Raw genomic sequence first — 20,290 nt, 5'->3', positions numbered from 1 at the left:
TTTGGTTCACTCATGTATTTTTCTCTGATTAGGGTTTAGGCTTGTTCTCATTTCTTTGGTGGGAGAGGTATAGACTCATTGCTCCCCTTAGTCTTGCCTGTGAAAAGAATCTGCAGTGCAGTAAGGGTTACCGTGTGCCCAGTCTAGTGCCGCCCTAAGAACTAATTAACCCTTCCCTTCTGTTCTTCCAAATGGTAGTCATCACTCTTCCGGAAGCCTTCTCAACTAACCTCATCTTATATTGACAGCATACTTTCTCCTAGATTCTTCTGAGAATATTTATAGTAATTATCGAAATAGAAATGTAAGACTGAAAATATGTTAATAAGCTCTATTGTGTATGTATTACAATCTTGATTGTGCAAATAAACTTGAGTATAGATAATTCAAAAAGGTACATGGTTATAAAATCTTTTTAAACTTGTCCTTGGATTTAACAGATAAACCTCATGTTCTCCGAATTCATTTCATATCCTCCCCCTAGAAAAATAGTGTGTAGATAGATACATGTATATATGTGTGTGTATATATATATATTTCGTAGCTTTTCACACTGTGAAAAGCTGATTATAAAAGCTGCAAAATTGCCCTATTTCCTTAGCCTACTTGCTGCCTTCCTCAATTATTCTGGCCATCAGCTCTAAAGTAGGACTAGGTACCCTTAATTATTAAAGTGATTCATCACTTTTCCTGTCTTACAACTTGAAGGAAACTGGGGGACCTGTTAGAGGATCCTGGCATGGAAAGGAGGAGGCTCAAGTGGAATGTCTCCCACTTTCTTGGCGGCCTGCACGTCCACCAGCGGCGCCTCAACAGCCTTTCCCGAACTCGGAGCCCGCCCAAGCCGGCGGTGCCCCAGCGCCACGCCGCCGGCCGGACTCCGGGGCCGCCCGCACCAACCTCAGTCTTTTCCCGCTCAGACCCCGCGCCTTCCGGAAGGGGGCGTGGCCCGCAGGAAGTTCTCGCGTTACGGAAAGGTAGGGGTTTCCGGCTCCGGTGTCATGGCCGGTCCCTGCCGTGAGGGTAGTCCCGCTGGAGTCGGCGAGAAGAGGCAGCAGTTTGGGAGCCGCTTCCTGAGCGATCCGGCGCGCGTCTTCCAGCACAACGCCTGGTAACCGCCCTGCCCCTCGCCCGGCCTGCGGCTCGCCCCCGGTCCCGCCGCCCCGGAGCGCTCCGAGAAGCCGCTCACCGCCGGCCACGAGTCCCCTGCCCTGCTCGAGGCGCTCTCCTCCCACGGGAGAGGTGCTCCAGGGCCAGCTCCTCGCCCTGCCCGCAGCTGGAACGTGAGGGCCTAAGCTGTGCGTTTGATTTTCCAGGGACAATGTGGAGTGGTCGGAAGAGCAGGCCGCGGCGGCGGAGAGGAAAGTCCGGGAGAACAGCGCCGAGCGGGTGTGCGAGGAGAAGCAAGGTGGGCTCTCAGTGGTTCCGTAGCCGGCGTCCTGCCGGACGCGCCATCCCGGAGAACCGAGGCCGCCAGGAGCCTCTGTTACGGGACTGATAGCGAACTCGGAGGTAGAACGGGAAGGGGAGGGGATGGGCAAGGACGGAAAAGGGCTGCACCTTAAAATCTTATTAGGGCATAGAGAGTGTTTGGGCTTTGGTTTTATTTGGGAGAGGGTAACGTATCTTGAGGTTATTTTCTAGTAATTAAGTTTTTAGTTATGTTGGGTAGACTCCTATTAATATGGCTGGCCAGTGGCAACCGTGGGGCCACCTGATTGTGTTAGAGGGTGTACTTTCTACATGATTACACTTTGCGTGACGAAATGTTGCCTTTGAAACTTGATTCAAGTGATCAGATTCTAAATATTGTTGGGGGAGGAGGCTGATGACTGGTGAATTATGTCTGTTTTCTTGTGTGATGGCTATGAGGATGTAGGGCTTCTGCCAAGGAAAGGTGGGTGAAGCAGAGTGGAGATTAAGTCTGGCCAAAGAAAAAGGGGGCTCTTCTGGAGAGGTGGATGATTTCACTGCAAAGTATCCCTCGGTAGTAAAACTAGGACTGGTTTGAGCTATGTCCCAATAGACAATTGAAGGTAGGACTAGAAATTGGAGAGTAGTACCCACTGACAGAGTCTTGTACTCCTGTACAACAGTTAGAAGATTGCAGTTACAAAATATTCGCTTTGCATAGTTTTACAGGGGCTTGATCAAAGCAAGTTAAAGTTGAAAGGGATGTTGAAAATCATGTAGTCCAATATCCTCTTTTTACAGTTAAAGAAACTTGGACCACAGGACATTAAGTGCCTTGCCCAGAGGTAAGCAGTTAGTAGTAGCAGTGGTGGAATTAAAATCCAATTTCTTAGATTTTTATTCTTTCTGCTACGCTGGTCAAGGCCCTGTATTGGCAAAGAGCAGAAAACTAAAATCTAGGACTACCTTAAACAACAGCTTTCTTTTTAAACAGTCCACACTTTTTAATCTCTCCTGTCCTTTGTCACCAAAACTCTTCTCATCTGAGGACATTTTTCCCTCTTACCAGCGTTTTCTATTTTCCTCTTAGCCTTCTTTCCATTTTTGGTATTTATTAGTAGTATTGAATTCATTTCTGGGCTCCACGCTCTAAAGAACCAGAGACAAATGAACGTATTTATGGAATAACTGCCTGTGTTGTAACCATTGAGTTCACATGGAGAACTGAAGAACCTGGGACATTTAGCTTGTAAAAGAGAAGAGTTAGAGAGGAAAATTACTGCCCTCAAATAGAAAAGCATTGTTCCTTATGGTCCTGAGAAGTAGTAGGACTTTGACCAGAAGTGATTAGACAGATTTGTTTTGCTTAATGTTAGAATTTTCTGGTAATTAAGAGCCAGTCAAAGGTGTGGGAGGAAAATTGATAGGTGGTAAGTTCCCTGGCAGAAGTTGGACTCCCTGGAAGGATGAGCTATAGAGAGAATTCAAGTGTGATGGGTGGTAGGACTAAATGACCTCCAGCTGTGAAACTGTGGCTCTACTTGAGGGTGCTTTTAGTATAAAATGACATTTGGTGAAGCAGGATGACAATTGACAGTAGATACAAAGAAAGTATGAGGAGATGGTTCTTACAAGTCTTTCTTAAATATTTACAGTTGATTATGAGATCAATGCCCACAAATATTGGAACGACTTCTACAAAATTCATGAAAATGGGTTTTTCAAGGATAGACATTGGCTTTTTACCGAATTCCCAGAGCTGGCACCTGCCCAAAACCAAGATCCCTTGAAGGATTTGCCCTTGGAGAACAAGAGAAGTGAAGTACCTGAATATAGAAGCAGCGAGGACAGACCTGGTTTAATAATAGAAGAACAGCACAAGTTTTCTTCAAACAGCCTTGGACACGAAACACAGACACTTCCCGTGGAGGAGAGTGTAACTCAGAAACTCAGTCACCTGGAAATGTGTGCTGATGAGTTTCCTGGATCCTCAGCCACCTATCGAATACTTGAGGTAACCTCCCCTTATTGTCCTGGTAGTGGGACTTGTGAAGCTTTTTGCACATGGGGAACATGGAGAAGTTGACCACAAAAGTGACTTCTGTCTGTTGAAGCTGACTAGACTTGACCATTTTTTTGGCCTGGGATCACCTCCGTTTGTGCACTAATGAATTCCCCTAAACGCAGACCAGCTATCAGGTAGTTGTGGCAAACAAAGGTAGGTCACTTGAGGTGCTACCTGGAAACATCCTATTGCATCCGAAAGTTATAGCCTCGTGCTTTCCCTCCCCTCTGGAAAAGACAAGGCAACTTCTGTTACTTTTCTTCTAATACAATTATAAGATGGAGAGGTTGGTTGGGATGGTGCCTGCTTTGCAGGCATGGGAGAATTCGTATCTTCTGAGTTTGGACTGTGTTGCAAAGGAAAGGCTGGGCCTGGAAAAGTGTCTAGGTGGGTCCCATCACCGTAATTCACAAATGGTGGCTACACACTCGTCAGAAGCTGATTAGCCTTGGGAGTGAGTTCTAGGGCATGACTTTGTACTAGACCCTTACCCTCCCAAGCAGAATGGGACTTTGTCCCTCTCTCACTCTCTCTGCCTCATAGTTGTTACAAGGGCTCGTTGAGATAATGCATATAAAATGGCTAAGAATAGCATCTGGCCCATAATAAGCCCTTAGTAAATGGTCACTGTTTTTATTGTGACCACACCCAGCACTGTATTTAGAACAGTGTTACCATGGTCCCCTTTTCATGAATTTTTCAGCCCAGTATATTAGAAACATTTTTCCAGTAATGATATAGTGGAGCTCATTAAGAAAATATTTCATCTACAGGACTATTTCCTAGAACTCAAAAAGTAAGGGCAACCTATGCCCTTTTTCTAGACCAGCTCCCTTCTGCTAATGAAAGCATCCTCATGTCCTTTTTTTTTTTCCCCTTAAGCTTGGCACCTGAGCTAACATCTGTTGCCAGTCTTTTTTTTGCCTCCTCCTCCTCCTTCTCCCCAAAGCCCCCCCCAGTACACAGTTGTATATTCTAGTTGTAGGTCCTTCTGGTTGTGCTCTGTGGGACGCCACCTCAGCATGGCCTGATGAGCGGTGCTAGGTCTACACCCAGGATCTGAAACCCTGGGCTGCTGAGGCGGAGCGCAAATTCAACCACTCGGCCATGGGCCGGCCCAGCCCTGTGCTCCTGTCTTTTGCATCTACCTCTTTTAAGGATTCCTGAGGTCAAGCTCAGGGAATGTCATGGGTACTGTTTAGCTCTGGTCACTATACCTTCCCTGATCCAATTAGGCAAGGTTATCTGTTGTTGATTAGTTAGCTTCAGGGAATTACTTCTTTGGAAAGTTCTTTGATTGATACTTCATTTCTGTCTGCAGGTTGGTTGTGGTGTGGGAAACACAGTCTTTCCAATTTTACAAACTAACAAGTAAGTATGTTGTAAAGTTTAACTATATGACAGCAAAGAGGAGAAAAATGGTGGTTTGTTGTTTCTCAAAATTCTGGTAACAGTGATTATTGGGAAGCATGGGTTATAGGAGATTTAGATTTTGACATTATGTATTTGTGGATTGTTTTGACTTAATTTGATTTATAAGTTAATCTTTGTCATCAGGGAAATTAGTGAGATTTAAAACGTGTCACCTTGTTTATAGATAGTGCCTTTCTCTAAGGTGCTTAAAACATTTTCAGCTTCTCTGCTGTGAGATCTCTCTGAGGAGCAGTCTGGTGGCTAGGCTGTCATTGTAGAGTTGAGGAAGCTGACATAATATGAAGGTTGTCTCCTGTTTTCAAGCTACTCATGGAAATGACATTCTAGTTCCATGTTCTCCATTGGAGCTCATTGTGTTTCAAAGGTTCTATATTGATAATTTTACTGTTTTAGCCTACAGTACTTATTAACAGAATTTAGTGAGACTAACCTCATTTAAAATATACATTTTATTGTTAAAAATTTCTAGGAAAACTTGGCAAGTTTTAGTAGTTTACAGTAAAGAAAAGAGGTTGTTCTAATGTTGGTATCACACTTTTAGTAATCTGCCTCAAATGGGAGATTGACTGCCCTTCGAGAGTTGTGGCCACTAGTCGTCAGTATCGTGGATATTGAGTATAAAGTGGAGATGGCATTTTTGCCACCATCCTTGCCTGGTTGTGCTGTTTAAATGAGATCAGTGTGCCCAGCATCTTGCTAGAATCCATTTGTTCATGTAATTCACTTGCTTAGAATTGACATGGGCTACCTGCTGTCTACTATCAGATTTAAATTCAGCATAGTTTTCATAATCCTATACAAGATTGTCTTATGAAGTGTGTCCTGTTTGTCACTCTCACATGAGTTGGCCACAAACTGCATGTCTTTCCTTAGCTCTTTTTTTTTCCCCCTTTTTTTTCTTATGGTGAGGAAGATTGGCCCTGAGGTAACATCTGTTGCCAATCTTTCTCTTTTTGCTTGAGGAATATTGTCACTGAGCTAATATCTGTGCCGGTCTTCCTCCATTTTATATGTGGGACACCTCCACAGCGTGGCTTGATGAGCGGTGTGTAGGTCTGCACCCAACATCCAAACCTGTGAACCCTGGGCCGTAGAAGCAGAGCGCACGAAATTAACCACTATGCCACTGGGCTGGCCCCTTCTTCTTTCCTTCCTCAAATTGTAGGTCAGAAACATCCAGAAAACTGATCTAATTAATTCAGTTCAGCTGTATCATTCTGCAGCCTTGCAGGCTTCTTAACATGTTTCTTGTGTTACCTTAATGCCTACTTCCTTTCTGTCGGAAGTTCTTATCATTTTTTTGTACCATGTCTAGTTAAGGTTTTGGATCACTTTTCAGGCTAATGTGTTTGTTTTTATACATAACAGCTTTATTGAGATATAATTTAAGGTATATACTTCAGTGTTGTTCATTATATTCACAAACTTGTGCAACCATCACCACAATCAATTTTAGAGGATTTTTATCACCCGAAAACGAAAGCCTGTACCCATTAGCAGTCACTCCCTATTTCCCAGCACCCCTCACCCCCAGGCTTAGGTAACCACTAATCTACTTTCTGTATATAGACTTTTTTTTTAAGTATATAAATTAAAATAGAGGAAACCAATTATTTTGAAATACAATGCTATCCAAAAAGTCTAGTTAAGGACCTCTGATTTCTGTAGCACTTCGTATGTTTTTTCCTCATATCTCTTACCACATTTTTCTGATTTCAGAAGTAATACATGTCCACTAGAAAACTTGGAAAGTAAAAAGAAAAGCACAAAGAACAAAATACACCTTGTCTGCAGGGTCTAAAAGAGGATATAAGTCAAAAAAGATTCTAACCAAAATGAAATCTGTTGTGGCTAATAGGTGTGATTTCTTTGAATGAATGGTACTCTGCCGTTTCATAGTTTAATTCTGCTGAACAGAAGAGAGAACAGACGTAGTCCAGTTTGTAATCTAATTGTTGTGCGGTTTTTTCTGTCTGTTTCAGTGACCCGAGACTCTTTGTTTACTGTTGTGATTTTTCGTCCACAGCTGTAGAACTGGTCCAGGTGAGTGCGGGACTCCCGTCAGTAATTTTCACTGATTAAAGGGAAAAGAGGTTCCTAAAAATCAAGGTCTCTAACTACTTTCTTATTTTTCTGTGGTCTGAAAGTAAAAATTTACTGAAACAGCCTGGAGTAGGAGAAAGAGCCAGACATGAATACAGCATCTGCCACTCGCCAGCAGTGGAACTTGGAGCAGGTCTCTTGATCGCTCCAAACTTACGTTTCAAGGATTGAAATGGGATGACTGTTTCAGTCAGGTTTCCATGAGTTACAAGTTACAGAAACTTCTAGACAAACTGAACCAGTGAAAGGGAATGTCATAGAACGCAAGGGCATCAAGTGTAACCAGGACTGGAACTCAGCCCTGACAAAGTGTTAGATAGCAAGGCGAGCTGGCTCCTTCTGTCACAGCAGTGATGTCTCATCTCTCGTTGCCCATTTGCTCTGTGTTGTTGTTTGTTTGTTTGCAGACCAGCATTCTCTAGTAGGTTTTTCCTGGTTTTGGCACATGGTCCCCAAGTGCTTGCCCCTCACAGTCTGCCCTGTTCAGATGTTCTCAGAACCTCACCAGAATGACTGTGTCGTGATTCCAAAGTCCCCAGAAAGTCTGGTTGATTCAGCCCAGCTGATAATCTACTTGCCCTGTTTGAATTAGCTGTGGCCAGTGAGAAAGAGTGTCACATTTTTGGAGAAGAGAGACGTGGATGGAGAAGTGACCCTAAAATGTGTCTGGTACGGTCATGTCTGATGTCCTGGCACAGGAGCTCAGGAATTGGCTGTTCTCTGTCTTTCTGGAATTGTTTTTCTGCATCTAGATCAGATGAATATTGAGGCTTATCTTTAGTTAATTTTATGATAATAAAGTATAGGTTAATTTTCTACATTTAGAGAAATAGGTTTTCCTGGAGAATTCTGTGATCTGTTTAATTTGCTGTAGATGGAGTTGTTTTAAATCATGCTTTTTCAGTATGTTTTGTTTCTCTCATCAGTTTTTTTCTTTTCCCTCTTGGTCAGTTACCTTCCTGATCATTTTCCAGTCCTCAGATCTGACTCTGCATCAGAATAAAGAGTAAAAGTAGAAGAATTAGGAACGTTCCATTTTAGAGTACTGATTAGATTCCACAGGCTCTTCCCTCGAGTTGCTCCTGCTTCTTACCCTTTGAGGAAGAACGCTTGCCATAGTGCTGAGAACTGTACCTCTCAGTGGGAAGCAGCAGCAATTACGTTTAAGGCAAGATAAGCTTTCCTTGAGGGTCTGTGGACATTTTCTAACCTGTGTTCTCTCTTCCAACTTTCTGCAGACAAATTCAGCATATGATCCTTCTCGGTGTTTTGCCTTTGTTCACGATCTGTGTGATGAAGATAAGAGTTACCCTGTGCCCACGGATAGTCTTGACATCATCATCCTCATATTTGTTCTTTCTGCAGTTGTTCCAGACAAGTAAGTTTTGGGTCTCTTAACCAGTAGGGCAACAGAAACAAGACTTTGGTCAGAGACTTTGATATCAGAGTGAGTCCTAAATAGAAAGGATTTTATATGTGTTCTGATAGGCTGCATGCCACTGCATCCAAAGTGATATGAGCATCTCAACCATTTTCCTAATTTTCTCTTAAAGTCCAACTTCTTCTCGGCCTCTAAACCTCTGCTTGTTGACTGCAGTGGTCAGTTCTTTTCATTGTTATGGTTTAACATCCCCAAAGAATTGGGGAGCAGTCTTTAGTGGGTGTGTGAAGAAATTCCCTGTTGATCGCATAACATGCTGTTTTAGAACTGTAGGTGCCACAGCAGTTAGATAACATCCCATTATTAGTCTTTTTAAATACTTTAAATAACCACGCTTGTTAAAAGTGAAACTTAACTTAAGTGTTCTTTGATGCTTTGAAAAACTGCAATGCAGGAGAATTCCATAAAATCAAGTTTAGATCAAAGGAAAATTGATTGCTGTACCCTAAAAGATACCATTAACCCTCATCAACATAGGCAGCAATCATCCTGATGAGACACTGTCTCAAGGAAGGAGAATCAGTCAGAGACCAGGGGGTCATGGACTCGGTAGCCCACGTTTCCTGTAGAATAGCATTGAGTCACCTGCCCTGACAGGGATACTGTGAGTGTGAGATAAAGGCAGGTGGAGGACAGCCCAAAAGGCCTGGCATGGTTCTAAACGTTAGTAACTGCACAAGTTTAAGTGCTACAAACTTTTAAAAATTGACATGGACTGAAACAAAATATTAGAATTAAAAATTTATTATTCAGTATTTAAATAGACTTTCAAATGTTTTTTGTAAGTTTGTAGCATTTATACTTCTGATGTTATTAAAGCTGAAACCTGTACTGAGACTCTGAATGTAGAAAGTGCAACTGGAAATGTAAAGCATTCTGCTCATAATACTCATTTGCATAGTGACTATCACCATGTAAATTGTAAGTTCCTGAGGTTCAGTCTTCATTTAACAAATGGAAAGATACAGTCTCTGCATTCAGAGAGCTCGGGCCTAGTAAGGCAGGCACATGCGTCAACTAGCAGCCTCCACACCAGGTGGTCAGGCCTCCCGTCAGAGATCCATGGGCTCGCAGGGCAGGGATGGCATCCCCATGAGGTGATCCCAAGAGGAGGAGGAAGTGAGCCAGGCAGAGAGCATGTAGCTTCCCCCACCGTGGACCCAACTGAGGAAGCGGGTTATCTTCGGGTCTCTTCATACTGAAGACAGTAAATTGAAGCCATAGTCCTGAGCAGACATCAGAGGCTTAGATGACTGCTCCAGTTCTAACTGAAGCAAGGACAGAGGAGCTAAGATTTCAGGGCTGGTGTGTCAGGATTAGGAAGTCCACTGGCGTTTCAGGATATGCCACAGGGAAAAGGAACCCTGTCCTTAAGGAGACCTGATCTTTGTTCCCTGCTGCCCCACAGGATGCAGAAGGCCATCAACAGGTTGAGCAGACTTTTGAAGCCAGGAGGGATGATGCTTCTGCGAGATTATGGCCGCTATGACATGGCTCAGCTTCGCTTTAAAAAAGGTATTTTGCAGGGCTTGCCCAGTGGCATAGTGGTTAAGTTCACACACTCCTCTTCAGTGGCCCAGGGTTCACAGATTTGGATCCCAGGTGTGGACCTACACACCACTTATCAAGCCATGCTGTGGCAACGTCCCACCTACAAAATAGAGGAATATTGGCACAGATGTTAGCTCAGACACAATCTTCCTCACCAAAAAAAAGAAAAGAAAATCGCCACTATAATCAAAACAATGATTTTGCCGTCAAAATAGACATACAAATCAGTGAAACAGAATGGAGACTCTAGAATTATAGCTCCATATATAAAGCCATTTAATATATGACAAGGGTAGTACATTTTTGAAAACTTGTGTAATATAAATATGGGGGACGTCTTTTTAACCAAGACAGCTACTTTTAGAAAAAGATATTAGATTATCTTTAGAGTAGTTTTAAATGTGGTATGGCAAAAGATGCCACTAAAAAGTTGAAAGACAAATATTTTCAGTTAATAGAACAGATAAAAATTAATGTCTGTGCTCTTCAAACAGGGCTGTCAGCAAATTGATAAGGAAGAGATCAGTGACCCGCCCAAAAAACAGGCAAGGAATGTTTTAGAGTTGATTTACAGGAGAGCATATCCAAATGGCCAAAAACAAAAGTTTAAGAAAATAAAAACAGGACCAGCCCCGTGGCCTAGTGGTTAAGTGCAGCACACTCCACTTCAGTGGCCTGGGCTCAGTTCCCCAGGCACAGACCTACACTGCTTTGTTAGCAGCCATGTTGTACTGGTGGCCTGCATACTAAAAAAAACGAGGAAGATCGGCACAGATGTTAGCTCAAGGCGAATCTTCCTCAGCTAAAAAAGAAAAGAATAATAGCAAAGAGATACCACTTCTTAAACCTATTGCTGGCCAATTCAAAGAAAGAGGTACACGCCTCCATTATTGGTAGAAATATGAATTGTTCACAGCCGTTTTTAAAGCATCCTGGGAGAATCTATTCAGTCTGACAGTCCTTTTGGGAACTATTCAAGAACCAGCACATAATATATGTATGATAATATATGTATAACCAAATTTTGGAAACAGTAAATGCCTCTGGGTGGGGGGAATGTTGTGCCTGTCACATGAGGTAGGCACCATACCAGTGATCTGGAAGGGGTTTCCATTCTGTATCACCAAGTGAGAAGAGCAGTGTACAGATGAGTGTTTTAAACTTGATCCTGTGTATAACAGTAGCTGGAGGAAAATACGTAAGTAAAGTAAGTAAGAAACATTATATTGACATTTGAAAAGTGTAGAAGGGTTACACATCAGGTTGTTAAATTGACGTATGGTCAGGGGGCTTAGCAGGTTAGTGTGTCCATGATGAGAACAGTGTATGTGTTAGCATGTTTATGAATGAGTGTGTAGAGACACGTGGAGAGTCGTGCAAAAGGACAGTCACCAGAACAGTAATAGTGGCTGTCTCAAGTTCCCTTAAACTTAGCTATATTGCTTGATTTGTTTCTCTTTTTTCTTTTTAAAGATTTTATTTTTCCTTTTTCTCCCCAAAGCGCCCTCGGTACATAGTTGTATATTTTTGGTTGTGGGTCCTTCGAGTTGTGGCATGTGGGATGCCGCCTCAGCGTGGCCTGACAAGTGGTGCCGTGTCCGCGCCCAGGATCCTAACTGGCGAAACCCTGGGCTGCCCAAGCGGAGCGTGCAAACTTAACCACGGCGGGTCAGCCCCCTGTTTCTCTTTTTTCTTTCTTTCTTTCCTTTTTTTTTTCTTTAATTGCTTTTTCTTCTCAAATCCCCCCAGTATATAGTTGCATATTTTAGTTGTGGGTCCTTCTAGTTGTGGCATGTGGGATGCCGCCTCAGCATGGCCTGGTGAGTTGTGCCGTGTCAGCACCCAGAATCCGAACTGGGGAAACCCTGGGCTGCGGAAGCGGAGCGCGCAAACTTAACCACTCGGCCACGGGCCGCTCCCTGTGCTGTTTATTTAATCGAGGAGGGGAAAATAAAAGTTGTCTTTCATCGTGAAACGGAACTCTAGGACAGGGTCTAGGGTTGCATATGTTACCTGACATTGAAGTTTGGTTAGTCCCCTTGGGCTGCTCTTCTCCGAAGCGCCATTCTTTTGTAGGAGAGAAATTGCAGATTCCTGCACAGTACCAAGTATAACCAAGAAAAGAATCTGTTCTCTGCCCAAGAAATTGCTATATTGATGCACATTTGGTTGGCAGTGAAATTCAAAGAAGTACTTTAAAGTTTCTCTGATTTTTACCACATCATTCTGCAGGTCAGTGTCTGTCTGAAAATTTCTATGTGAGAGGTGATGGCACCAGAGTTTACTTCTTCACACAAGGTATGAAAACACTCATCTTTATTTATGCTGACAGTCCCCAGAATACCAGATTAACTGTCGCTCGGTGTGCTTTCGGAAGTAAAATCATCTGGTCCCTCCTACTTTTTGCAGTCTTTTCCCTGCTCTTCCCCACCCCTCACATCCTGCCCTCAGCCACCTTAGCCATTTACCATTCTCTGCATAGGCTCAGCCCGTGCAAACCTTCGGTCCTTAGCCTTGCTCTTCCGCAGTCTGCTCTTCCTCTCTGTCACTCTGTCCGAAACAGGAAACATGTCCATTTTGCGAGACTTCGGTGCAGCTGTTTCTCCCTCTAAGCTGGGATACCCTCAGATGCCCCTGAGTGAGGGTGCCCTCTTTGCCCCTGGGTTCCAGGTATAACCCAGAGCTGCTCTCCTCTGCTGCTTGCCCTCCCTAGGTTTCCTCCTCCACCAGTGCCTTCCGAATCCTCCATTCCTGGGCCTTATGTCAGGTCACATACTTTTTTAAGCCTTTGGTTAAAGTGACAGAATTTGTCCCCTAAAAAAAAAAAACGGCTTTGACATACATGTATGTAGATTTTGGCATACAATTTTAAATTATCCATAGAGCCCTTCTTGAAAAATTCCTCCCCATCAGCTGACTCTTAAAGAAACTCTCCCTCTGGGTTCCAGGCTCCCTTTTGCAGATGGCTTGATGTGCCCTACCCAAACGTGAGTTTGCTGTTACCAGGCCACTGCTGCATTTATGACCAAACAGCCCTGCTAACACCACTAAAAACATAAGTAATGACGGCAGTCTCACAGAGCCCCATTTAAAATGGGAAGTGGTAGACACAGTATTTTTTTTCAGGGGAAAATATGTAAACATCTCTTTTCCAAACTAGATGAACTGGACACACTTTTCACTGCTGCGGGACTGGAGAAGGTTCAGAACCTGGTGGACCGCCGATTGCAGGTGAACCGAGGGAAGCAGCTGACAATGTACCGCGTTTGGATTCAGTGCAAATATCGCAAGCCTCTTCCTTGCCGCGCCGCGGAGAGCGCCTGCTCCTGACGTGAGGCAGCGCCCTGGGCTCTACTGAGGACGTCCACGGCAGTGGCATGTTGGTGTTAGTTCAGGGATTTGGGCAGACTGAAACCTTGAAGCCAAGAAAAATTACTTTTTATCAAGATTCTAGCAATTGTGCTTCATATTTGTTAAGAAGCTCTTGAACATTTACTTTTCTCAAGTGTTTTCTTTCTTTGGGATCTCAAAGAATCTTTCTTGCCATTTTGTAAATTATCGTAACTGAATATTATTCATGGGCATCATGAATTTAAAAACCGTCAAGAATTTACTTCCATGTGAAAGTATTATTTACGATAAAGTGTTATTTGACTGTAAATTGTATTAAACTAGTTGGGAATTCAGAGATCTGGGCTAAGCCGTGGATAGATACAAAGATGAATAAACGTCGCATTCAATGGTGGGGGAAGCAAGTTGAGAAGAATCGTCTGTCTTTGGATGTTTTCCTGTCTCAAAAATACTGCTTTACAGAGCATCAGAATGTGGTGTCCTTGTTAAGATTTGGTCATGGTCTCTGCCCTTTGTTCCATGAAATTTTAATTTTTTTTGTTTATTTTCGGATGTACATCATAATATATTTTGAATTGTTCCATGGAATTTTAACCACTGTTCCCCCACTAAGTAACCTGCGTCTAAAAAACTGAAAAGGTCTTCTTCACTTTTAGTAAAATTGTCTTATTTTTTATTGTGCCCTTAAATATTTGACACAAAAAAATTGAGAGAACTTTATTTTGAAGGTGATCGTCATCTGTGTTACTTGTTTTTATGTTCTGCTTTTTTTCCAATTATCACTTTTACATATTTCCCTCTTGATGGTCCAGTTATATGATGTATTCTTAATTGTACCAAATAAATAATTTTCAGTTATTCATTCCTACGTTTTGGATTTTCGACTCGAATATTATCATAATTGTTGTTTTATTTTAGTTATACATGTGAAAATGTGATAAGACTCCAATTTTTTAAAATAATTCCAGGGGCCAACCCTGTGGCCGAGTGGTTATGTTCGCACACTCTGCTTCAGCGGCCCAGGGTTTCGCTGGTTCGGATCCTGGGCGTGGACATGGCACCACTCATCAAGCCATGCTGAGGTGGCGTCCCACATGCCACAACTAGAAGGACCCACAACTAAAAAAAATATACAACTATGTACCGGGGGGCTTTGGGAAGAAAAAGGAAAAGGAAAATCTTTAAAAAAATAAAAAATAATAATAATTCCAAATTTACGGAAAAATATAATACCAAGAATATTGCAAAAATAGTTCTTTTTTTCTTTTTCTTTTTTTTTGAGGAAGATTAGCCCTGAGCTAACATCTGCCACCAATCCTCCTCTTTTTGCTGAGGAAGACTGGCCCTGTGTCCATCATCTTCTGCTTTATATGTGGGGCGCCTACCACAGCCTGGCTTGCCAAGCAGTGCCATGTCCGCACCCAGGATCCAAACCAGTGAACCCCCGTCCCACCAAAGTGTAACGTGAGAACTTAACCGCTGCTCCTCTGGGCCAGCTAAGTTCTGTTCTTCTAAATCATTTTTTTAAGAGTAAGTTGCAAGATATGATTCCAACACTCCTGCATATTTTAGTGTGTAATTCCTATAACTGAGGACGATTCTCCTATATCACCAAATGTATCTGTCGGAAGTAGAAATTAACATGGAAACACTACCATCCACAAATAACCTTTTCCCAATGGTCCCAATAATATCATTTATCACCCAAACAAAGCTTTTGTGTTGGTTAATAGTCATGTCTCAGTCTCCTTCAGTCTGGAGCAATCTTTCCCAGGCTTGTTTTCATGACTTTGAAGATTAACAGCTACTTTGCAGACTGGCCCTCAAATTGAGTTTGTCTATGCTTCCTCATGATTTGGTCCTAGTTATGCATTGTTGGCAGGAATATCAGAAGTGATGCTGTGCTCCTCCCATTGCATCCTGTCAGGGGATGCATGGTTTTGAATTACCCCGTTATTGGTGGTGGTAACCTTGATCACTTAACTGAGGTGATGTCTGCTGTGTTTCTCCACTGAAAGGTGATTATTTTGTAGGGAGTGCTTTGAGACTATATAAATATCCCATTCCTCATCCACTTTTCCCCGTAGTTTCAGCATCTATTGCTGTATTGGGGAGAAAAAAAGAAAAATAAAAGCTTTGGGAAAAAAAGATTGGCACCTGAGCTAACAACTGTTGCCAATCTTTTTTTTTTTAATTTTTTTCCCCAAAGCCCTGTGAGTACATAGTTGTATATTCTAGTTTTGAGTGTCTGTGGTTGTGCTATGTGATGGGATAGCTTGATGAGCGGTGCCATGTCCGTGCCAAGGATCCAAAGCGGTGAAACCCTGGGCCACCGAAGCGGAGCTCGCGAACTTAGCCACTCGGCCACAGGGCAGCCCCCTATGTTTCTATACTTACACATATATTGAAAATCATCAGTTCAGATCAATACCTTTGATTCTAATCCAACACCACAGGATTTATTCTAGTTTTTATTCTTCCTCTCTGTACTTGTAGTTCCCCTTTTCCAGCAATTGTAAACACCCATGATCCTCACTGTATCAGGCCCATCACCTCTTATATAACCATTCTTTTGCCACCACCTATTCATGGATGCCCTCCTCACCTCTCTCGGGCTCTGAAACCCCACTCCAGGCCACTGTTGCCACCACTCCGTCACACACACCCCCTCCTCAGCCTGCCCTGGGTCCAACCCCCTCAGGGCCACCCACCCCCGCCTCTGTGCTAACATCCACCATCTCGCCTGGCTTCATCTAATGAGTATAAAAGGTGGGAGGGAAAGAGGAAGAGAGCTCACATCTTTTCCATTGTAATGAATTTATTTAAAAGTGGGGAAGACTGAGTCACTGGAATGGTATTTCATTTGCCTTTTGAAATGAAGAACAGATATATTAACTTAAAGGACCCACTAAAGGCCTTCCTTTGGTGTCTCTGAAGCATTTCAAAACAACAGGAACCATTTTTATTTCACCTCCCCAGCACCTGGCGTGGGCTTTGGGCAGGTATAAAGTATGAGCCTTTTCCTGCCCCCTGCTCCCTTTTCTTCTCTGCCATCTGCTGAACTCTCTTCCTTTCTCTCTGACATTTTATCTGTCAAGCTAACTTGAACTCTCTAAGGGACTTTGCATAATTTTTCAGCCTTGGAATCACTAATGATGGGCCGAGGACAATTAAGCATGCTCAGGGTAGATTAAAGTATGGCCTCAGTGTCACTCAAAAACACACAGACTGTCTGGACCATCAGTCTGTCTCCAAATGGTATCTCTTGCTATTCTTAATGCAAGAAAAGTGCTGCGTTGGCTGGGAAGGTAGTTCCACACATGAAACTGCTCAGGAAGTTGTGTGGTTTAGATTCGAGTCTAATAGACAAGTGTTTCTGAAACTGACTGATCTTCCTAAGTAGTGTTAATTTGGCCGAGGAGATAAATTCAATGTTGTTTGAAAAATAAGGGACAGTTTAATTTGAGACAGGTGCACAGAGCTATTGGCGAGAAGCTGTGTTCCTGAAGGCAGTGCCCAGGGTCAAGGGTGTCACACGATCACCAAGAGAGCATGGGTTCTTGCAGCGTGAAAGTGATTCATCTCCCAATTTTGTATGCTCCACCTCGAGCCTGGCCCCTGCTAATGCTGTCAAACCTATGCTTTACAATGGGTCCCGCTACCTGCCTTCGTGTAAGTTCATACTCTCTTGGGCTCTGGTTGGAAAATTAGAGCTTTGAAAACTTAGTAGGAAAAGAAAATCCAACGTACTAAGATATCCTACTTTCCTCTAATTGATTCCTATCTTTGGTTAAAGACATTACTTCACTAATAGTGGGGAGTTCTATCTGTGGCTTAAAAGACGAGATCAGGACAAACAGCTTCTTTCACTCAGTTCACAAAGGCCTGTTCTTTGGTTTGTGGCTGCAGCTGCTATTTTCAGAGCCCGGCTGCACTGATGCGTTGCAGATTTTTGTATGCTTCTTGATTTGGTGTGCAGGTTGATTGGGAAACTTGTTTGAGAGGTGGAAGAAGTGCTAATGGTGAATTTCACAGGTAAAAATACTGAAATGGTGCATCACAGCCACCTCCCTTTATTTCACTGAATTTCTTGGTTCAAGATTGGACATTTCTCTCAACTGTAGTCTGTGGTCGCGCTTGCATGACCAAGTTATAGGAAATAGCCACAGTCAGTTTCCGTGCTTCAGTGGGGGGATCCTGTGACACTGTAGCCAGGAGCCTTGACCAAAGGCTCAAGCTTGGCCCTGAGGTGAGCCCCAAATTGCATCCATTCATTCATTCATTCCCCACCTTCCTTTCTCTAAGTTTGGATTTCTCCATTAAAACTTAAAATATCCTTAGAAGGAGCCATACTTTAAAGCTTTATAGAAACACCTCCAAGGGGATGAGCAGGACGGGAGAAAGCCCTGGCATACCTAGTGTGCTGTCAGTAAGCCCCACACCCTCCTCAGCCTTGCTTCCCATGACTCAACATTTATGGGGTGATGAAGGCCGACATTCAGTGGAGCTCATTAAGTGATGAGTTCCTTGGGGGAACTTTGTAGTCTCAACACTTAGCAGAGTAGCAAAGCGCCTGGCCCATGTTGGTGCACAATAAATGAGGACTGGGGCCAGCCAGGTGGCACAGCGGTTAAGTTTGCACACTCCGCCACTTGGGCAGCCCGGGGTTTCGCTGGTTCAGATCCTGGGTGTGGACCTAGCACAGCTTATCAGGCCATGCTGAGGTGGCATCCCACAGAGAAGAACTAGAAGGATCCACAACTAGAATATAAATATACAACTATGTACTGGGGCTTTGGGGAGAAAAAGAGAAAAGAAAGAAATGAGAACTGAATGACTAAATTGCTTCTGCCCCACCCCCCTCAACAGACACCTACTGACACACAGTTGTGTTTAACTTCAGAAGCGTGGTGTGCAGGGCTATGGTTGCTGGTATCGGCAGCTCAAGCTGCCTTAAACGAGAAAACAGGAGATGAACCCGAGGTGTCTCACGAACCCCCAGGGCAGAAATGGAGAGAGGCCTCAGAAGAGCCCTGGGAAGTGTGTGCTCACCACACGCCCCCGGTCTCTCTAAGGACCTGCTCTCTGCTCCTTAGTCCACTTGTAGGACGTGACTGTGTCCTATTTCCCAAACCTCAATGTGTCTATCATATGGGCATGTCATGTGCGCACACACAGACTTAGGAGTAAGCAGTTCCCAGAGTGAGTTTACAGGTCAGGCAGAGCCACCAAAAGGCATCCACAGAGCACTGTTTTTGTTTCATCCTCCCAAATACTGACATCTGAGCACCACCATTATTTACTTCTTTTTTTTTTTTTTTTGAGGAAGATTAGCTGAGTTAACATCTGCCGCCAATCCTCCTCTTTTTGCTAAGGAAGACTGACCCTGAGCTAACATCCGTGCCCATCTTCCTCTACTTTATATGTGGGACACCTACCACAGCATGGCTTGCCAAGCGGTGCCGTGTCTGCACCTGGGATCCGAACTGGTGAACCCTGGGCCGCCTAAGCGGAACAGGCGCACTTAACCGCTGCACCACTGGGCCGGCCCCTATTTGATCTTTTTAAATTACATTCTTAAATTTATTTTTAAAGGAAATTTTATATCACTGCTATAAATGTAAAATAAACATTTGTCATGAACAACGGTATTTTTTTTTAAATATAATGAAAACAAAAGAATATTATAAGTTCTCTCTGGATCTCATTGCTGGCCAAAGGCTCTGAGCCCTGGGCCTGGAACACGGGCTTACAGATCTCTGGGAGCTCACATTTGGATGGAGAGATTCCAACGATAAACCCATAAAACTTGTATCAGGCGGGCCTGTGCCAGGAAGAACTGAGCAGGGTAGGGAGGATAGCAAGGTGGTGGTGAGCAGGGCAAGGGGCTCTCGGAGACAGGGTGGGCAGGGAAGGAACAGCCGCTGCAAAGGCCTGAGGGTCATGGGGGACGCCCATGCTCTCCACCCCATAGCGTGGGGAACACTGCATCACAAATATTAGCTTATGGGACCACTGCTCACTCTTGTAATAAATATATCTACCTTTAGCACACTTTAATAAAGAGTATTACCCAAGTGCACCATGTACTAAGAAATAAGTAAGAATGATTACCTGTCTCCTTCTGAACCTCAGGTCCAGTGTCTGGATTCTTCTTGGTTCATCTAGGGACTATTAAAATTCGGAAGCCAGCCCAACTCACCAGAGTCTGGTATGTGAACCAGGATTATTGGTCTGCGATCTAAGACGTAACTGACAAGCTGTGGGGATCTCCCCAGGAAAGGAAGCTGCTTGAGAAACTGGAGAGCAGAAGCTGATGGTTAAGAATGCACCAGAGCCTGGAGTCGGACGGTGCCAAGAGAGGTTTCTGTCAAGCCGTAGCTGTCCCGAGGTTCCCCATCTGCACCAACTGAGCAACTGCTGAGCAGATCTGTGGTGACTCTAACTGGCATTTGTTTAGACCTTAATACTCTTTAAAAAGCTTTTCGTGTATTTAATCCTCACAGCACCCCTGTGAAGTGTAAGTACAATTATCTCCATTTTCCAGAGGAGGAAATCTGAAGTTCAGAGAGGACAAATGGTTTACCGAGGTCAGACGACTAGTGTTAATCGTAAAGTAATTAGCCTAAGATTAAGGAGGAGTGGCTTGATATAAATGATATTTGACATAATATAGGAGTTTAAACATTCTTGGCTCCAACCAACTGTGCCTGCCCTGCTCAGAGGTTGCCCCTATTGCCTGCCAGGTGGAGGAGAGAGGGGAGGAGACTGGGGCGGGGGGGGGGGGGGGGGGGGGGATGGCCAAAGGCACTGTCCCAATCCCCCATCCCGAACCTCCCAAGGAAGAAGAAAACGCTGCAACTATCAGAAGTGTAACACAACTATGGAAAGTCCATGAAATCAGCTACATAAATTGTGTTGGTTTTGCAACA

General features: G+C 43.7%; 1 protein-coding gene and 2 long non-coding RNA genes across 3 annotated transcripts in view; 1 reads left to right on the top strand and 2 right to left on the bottom strand.

Moving 5' to 3' along the window:
- The window catches only part of LOC111775619 (uncharacterized), a 30,652-nt gene extending 29,718 nt beyond the window's left edge, over positions 1 to 934 (bottom strand). Inside the window, exon 1 of the long non-coding RNA XR_011423162.1 lies at positions 722 to 934. This is a non-coding gene — a long non-coding RNA (uncharacterized lncRNA). The remainder of the gene's footprint in view (positions 1 to 721) is intronic.
- On the top strand, positions 765 to 14,226 carry METTL2A (methyltransferase 2A, tRNA N3-cytidine). Its single transcript, XM_023652277.2, has 9 exons — positions 765 to 1,111; positions 1,317 to 1,408; positions 3,069 to 3,427; positions 4,800 to 4,849; positions 6,895 to 6,955; positions 8,254 to 8,393; positions 9,865 to 9,971; positions 12,240 to 12,305; positions 13,168 to 14,226. Exons 1-9 carry the CDS (start codon positions 765 to 767, stop codon positions 13,335 to 13,337), a joined length of 1,392 nt encoding a protein of 463 aa, XP_023508045.2. The 3' UTR covers positions 13,338 to 14,226.
- Positions 6,261 to 19,608, bottom strand: LOC138916226 (uncharacterized). The gene is made up of 2 exons (XR_011423163.1): positions 19,473 to 19,608; positions 6,261 to 10,107 (listed from the first exon to the last, which is right to left on the bottom strand). It is a non-coding gene; the product is annotated as an uncharacterized lncRNA (long non-coding RNA).
- Positions 19,609 to 20,290: the final 682 nt, after the last annotated feature.

This window comes from Equus caballus, chromosome 11 (genome assembly GCF_041296265.1).
Source record: "Equus caballus isolate H_3958 breed thoroughbred chromosome 11, TB-T2T, whole genome shotgun sequence".
NCBI lineage: Eukaryota > Metazoa > Chordata > Mammalia > Perissodactyla > Equidae > Equus > Equus caballus.
The sequence above is the reverse complement of the archived record's forward strand: the minus strand, read 5'-3'. Positions and strand labels throughout refer to the sequence as shown.

Bases quoted from the DNA above. Each gene is read 5' to 3' on its own strand.
- METTL2A (XM_023652277.2), top strand. From the start codon at position 765: ATGTCTCCCACTTTCTTGGCGGCCTGCACGTCCACCAGCGGCGCCTCA. The intron at 3,428-4,799 runs GTAACCTCCCCT...TTCTGTCTGCAG, and splicing joins CCACCTATCGAATACTTGAG to GTTGGTTGTGGTGTGGGAAA. The intron at 4,850-6,894 runs GTAAGTATGTTG...TGTCTGTTTCAG, and splicing joins CCAATTTTACAAACTAACAA to TGACCCGAGACTCTTTGTTT.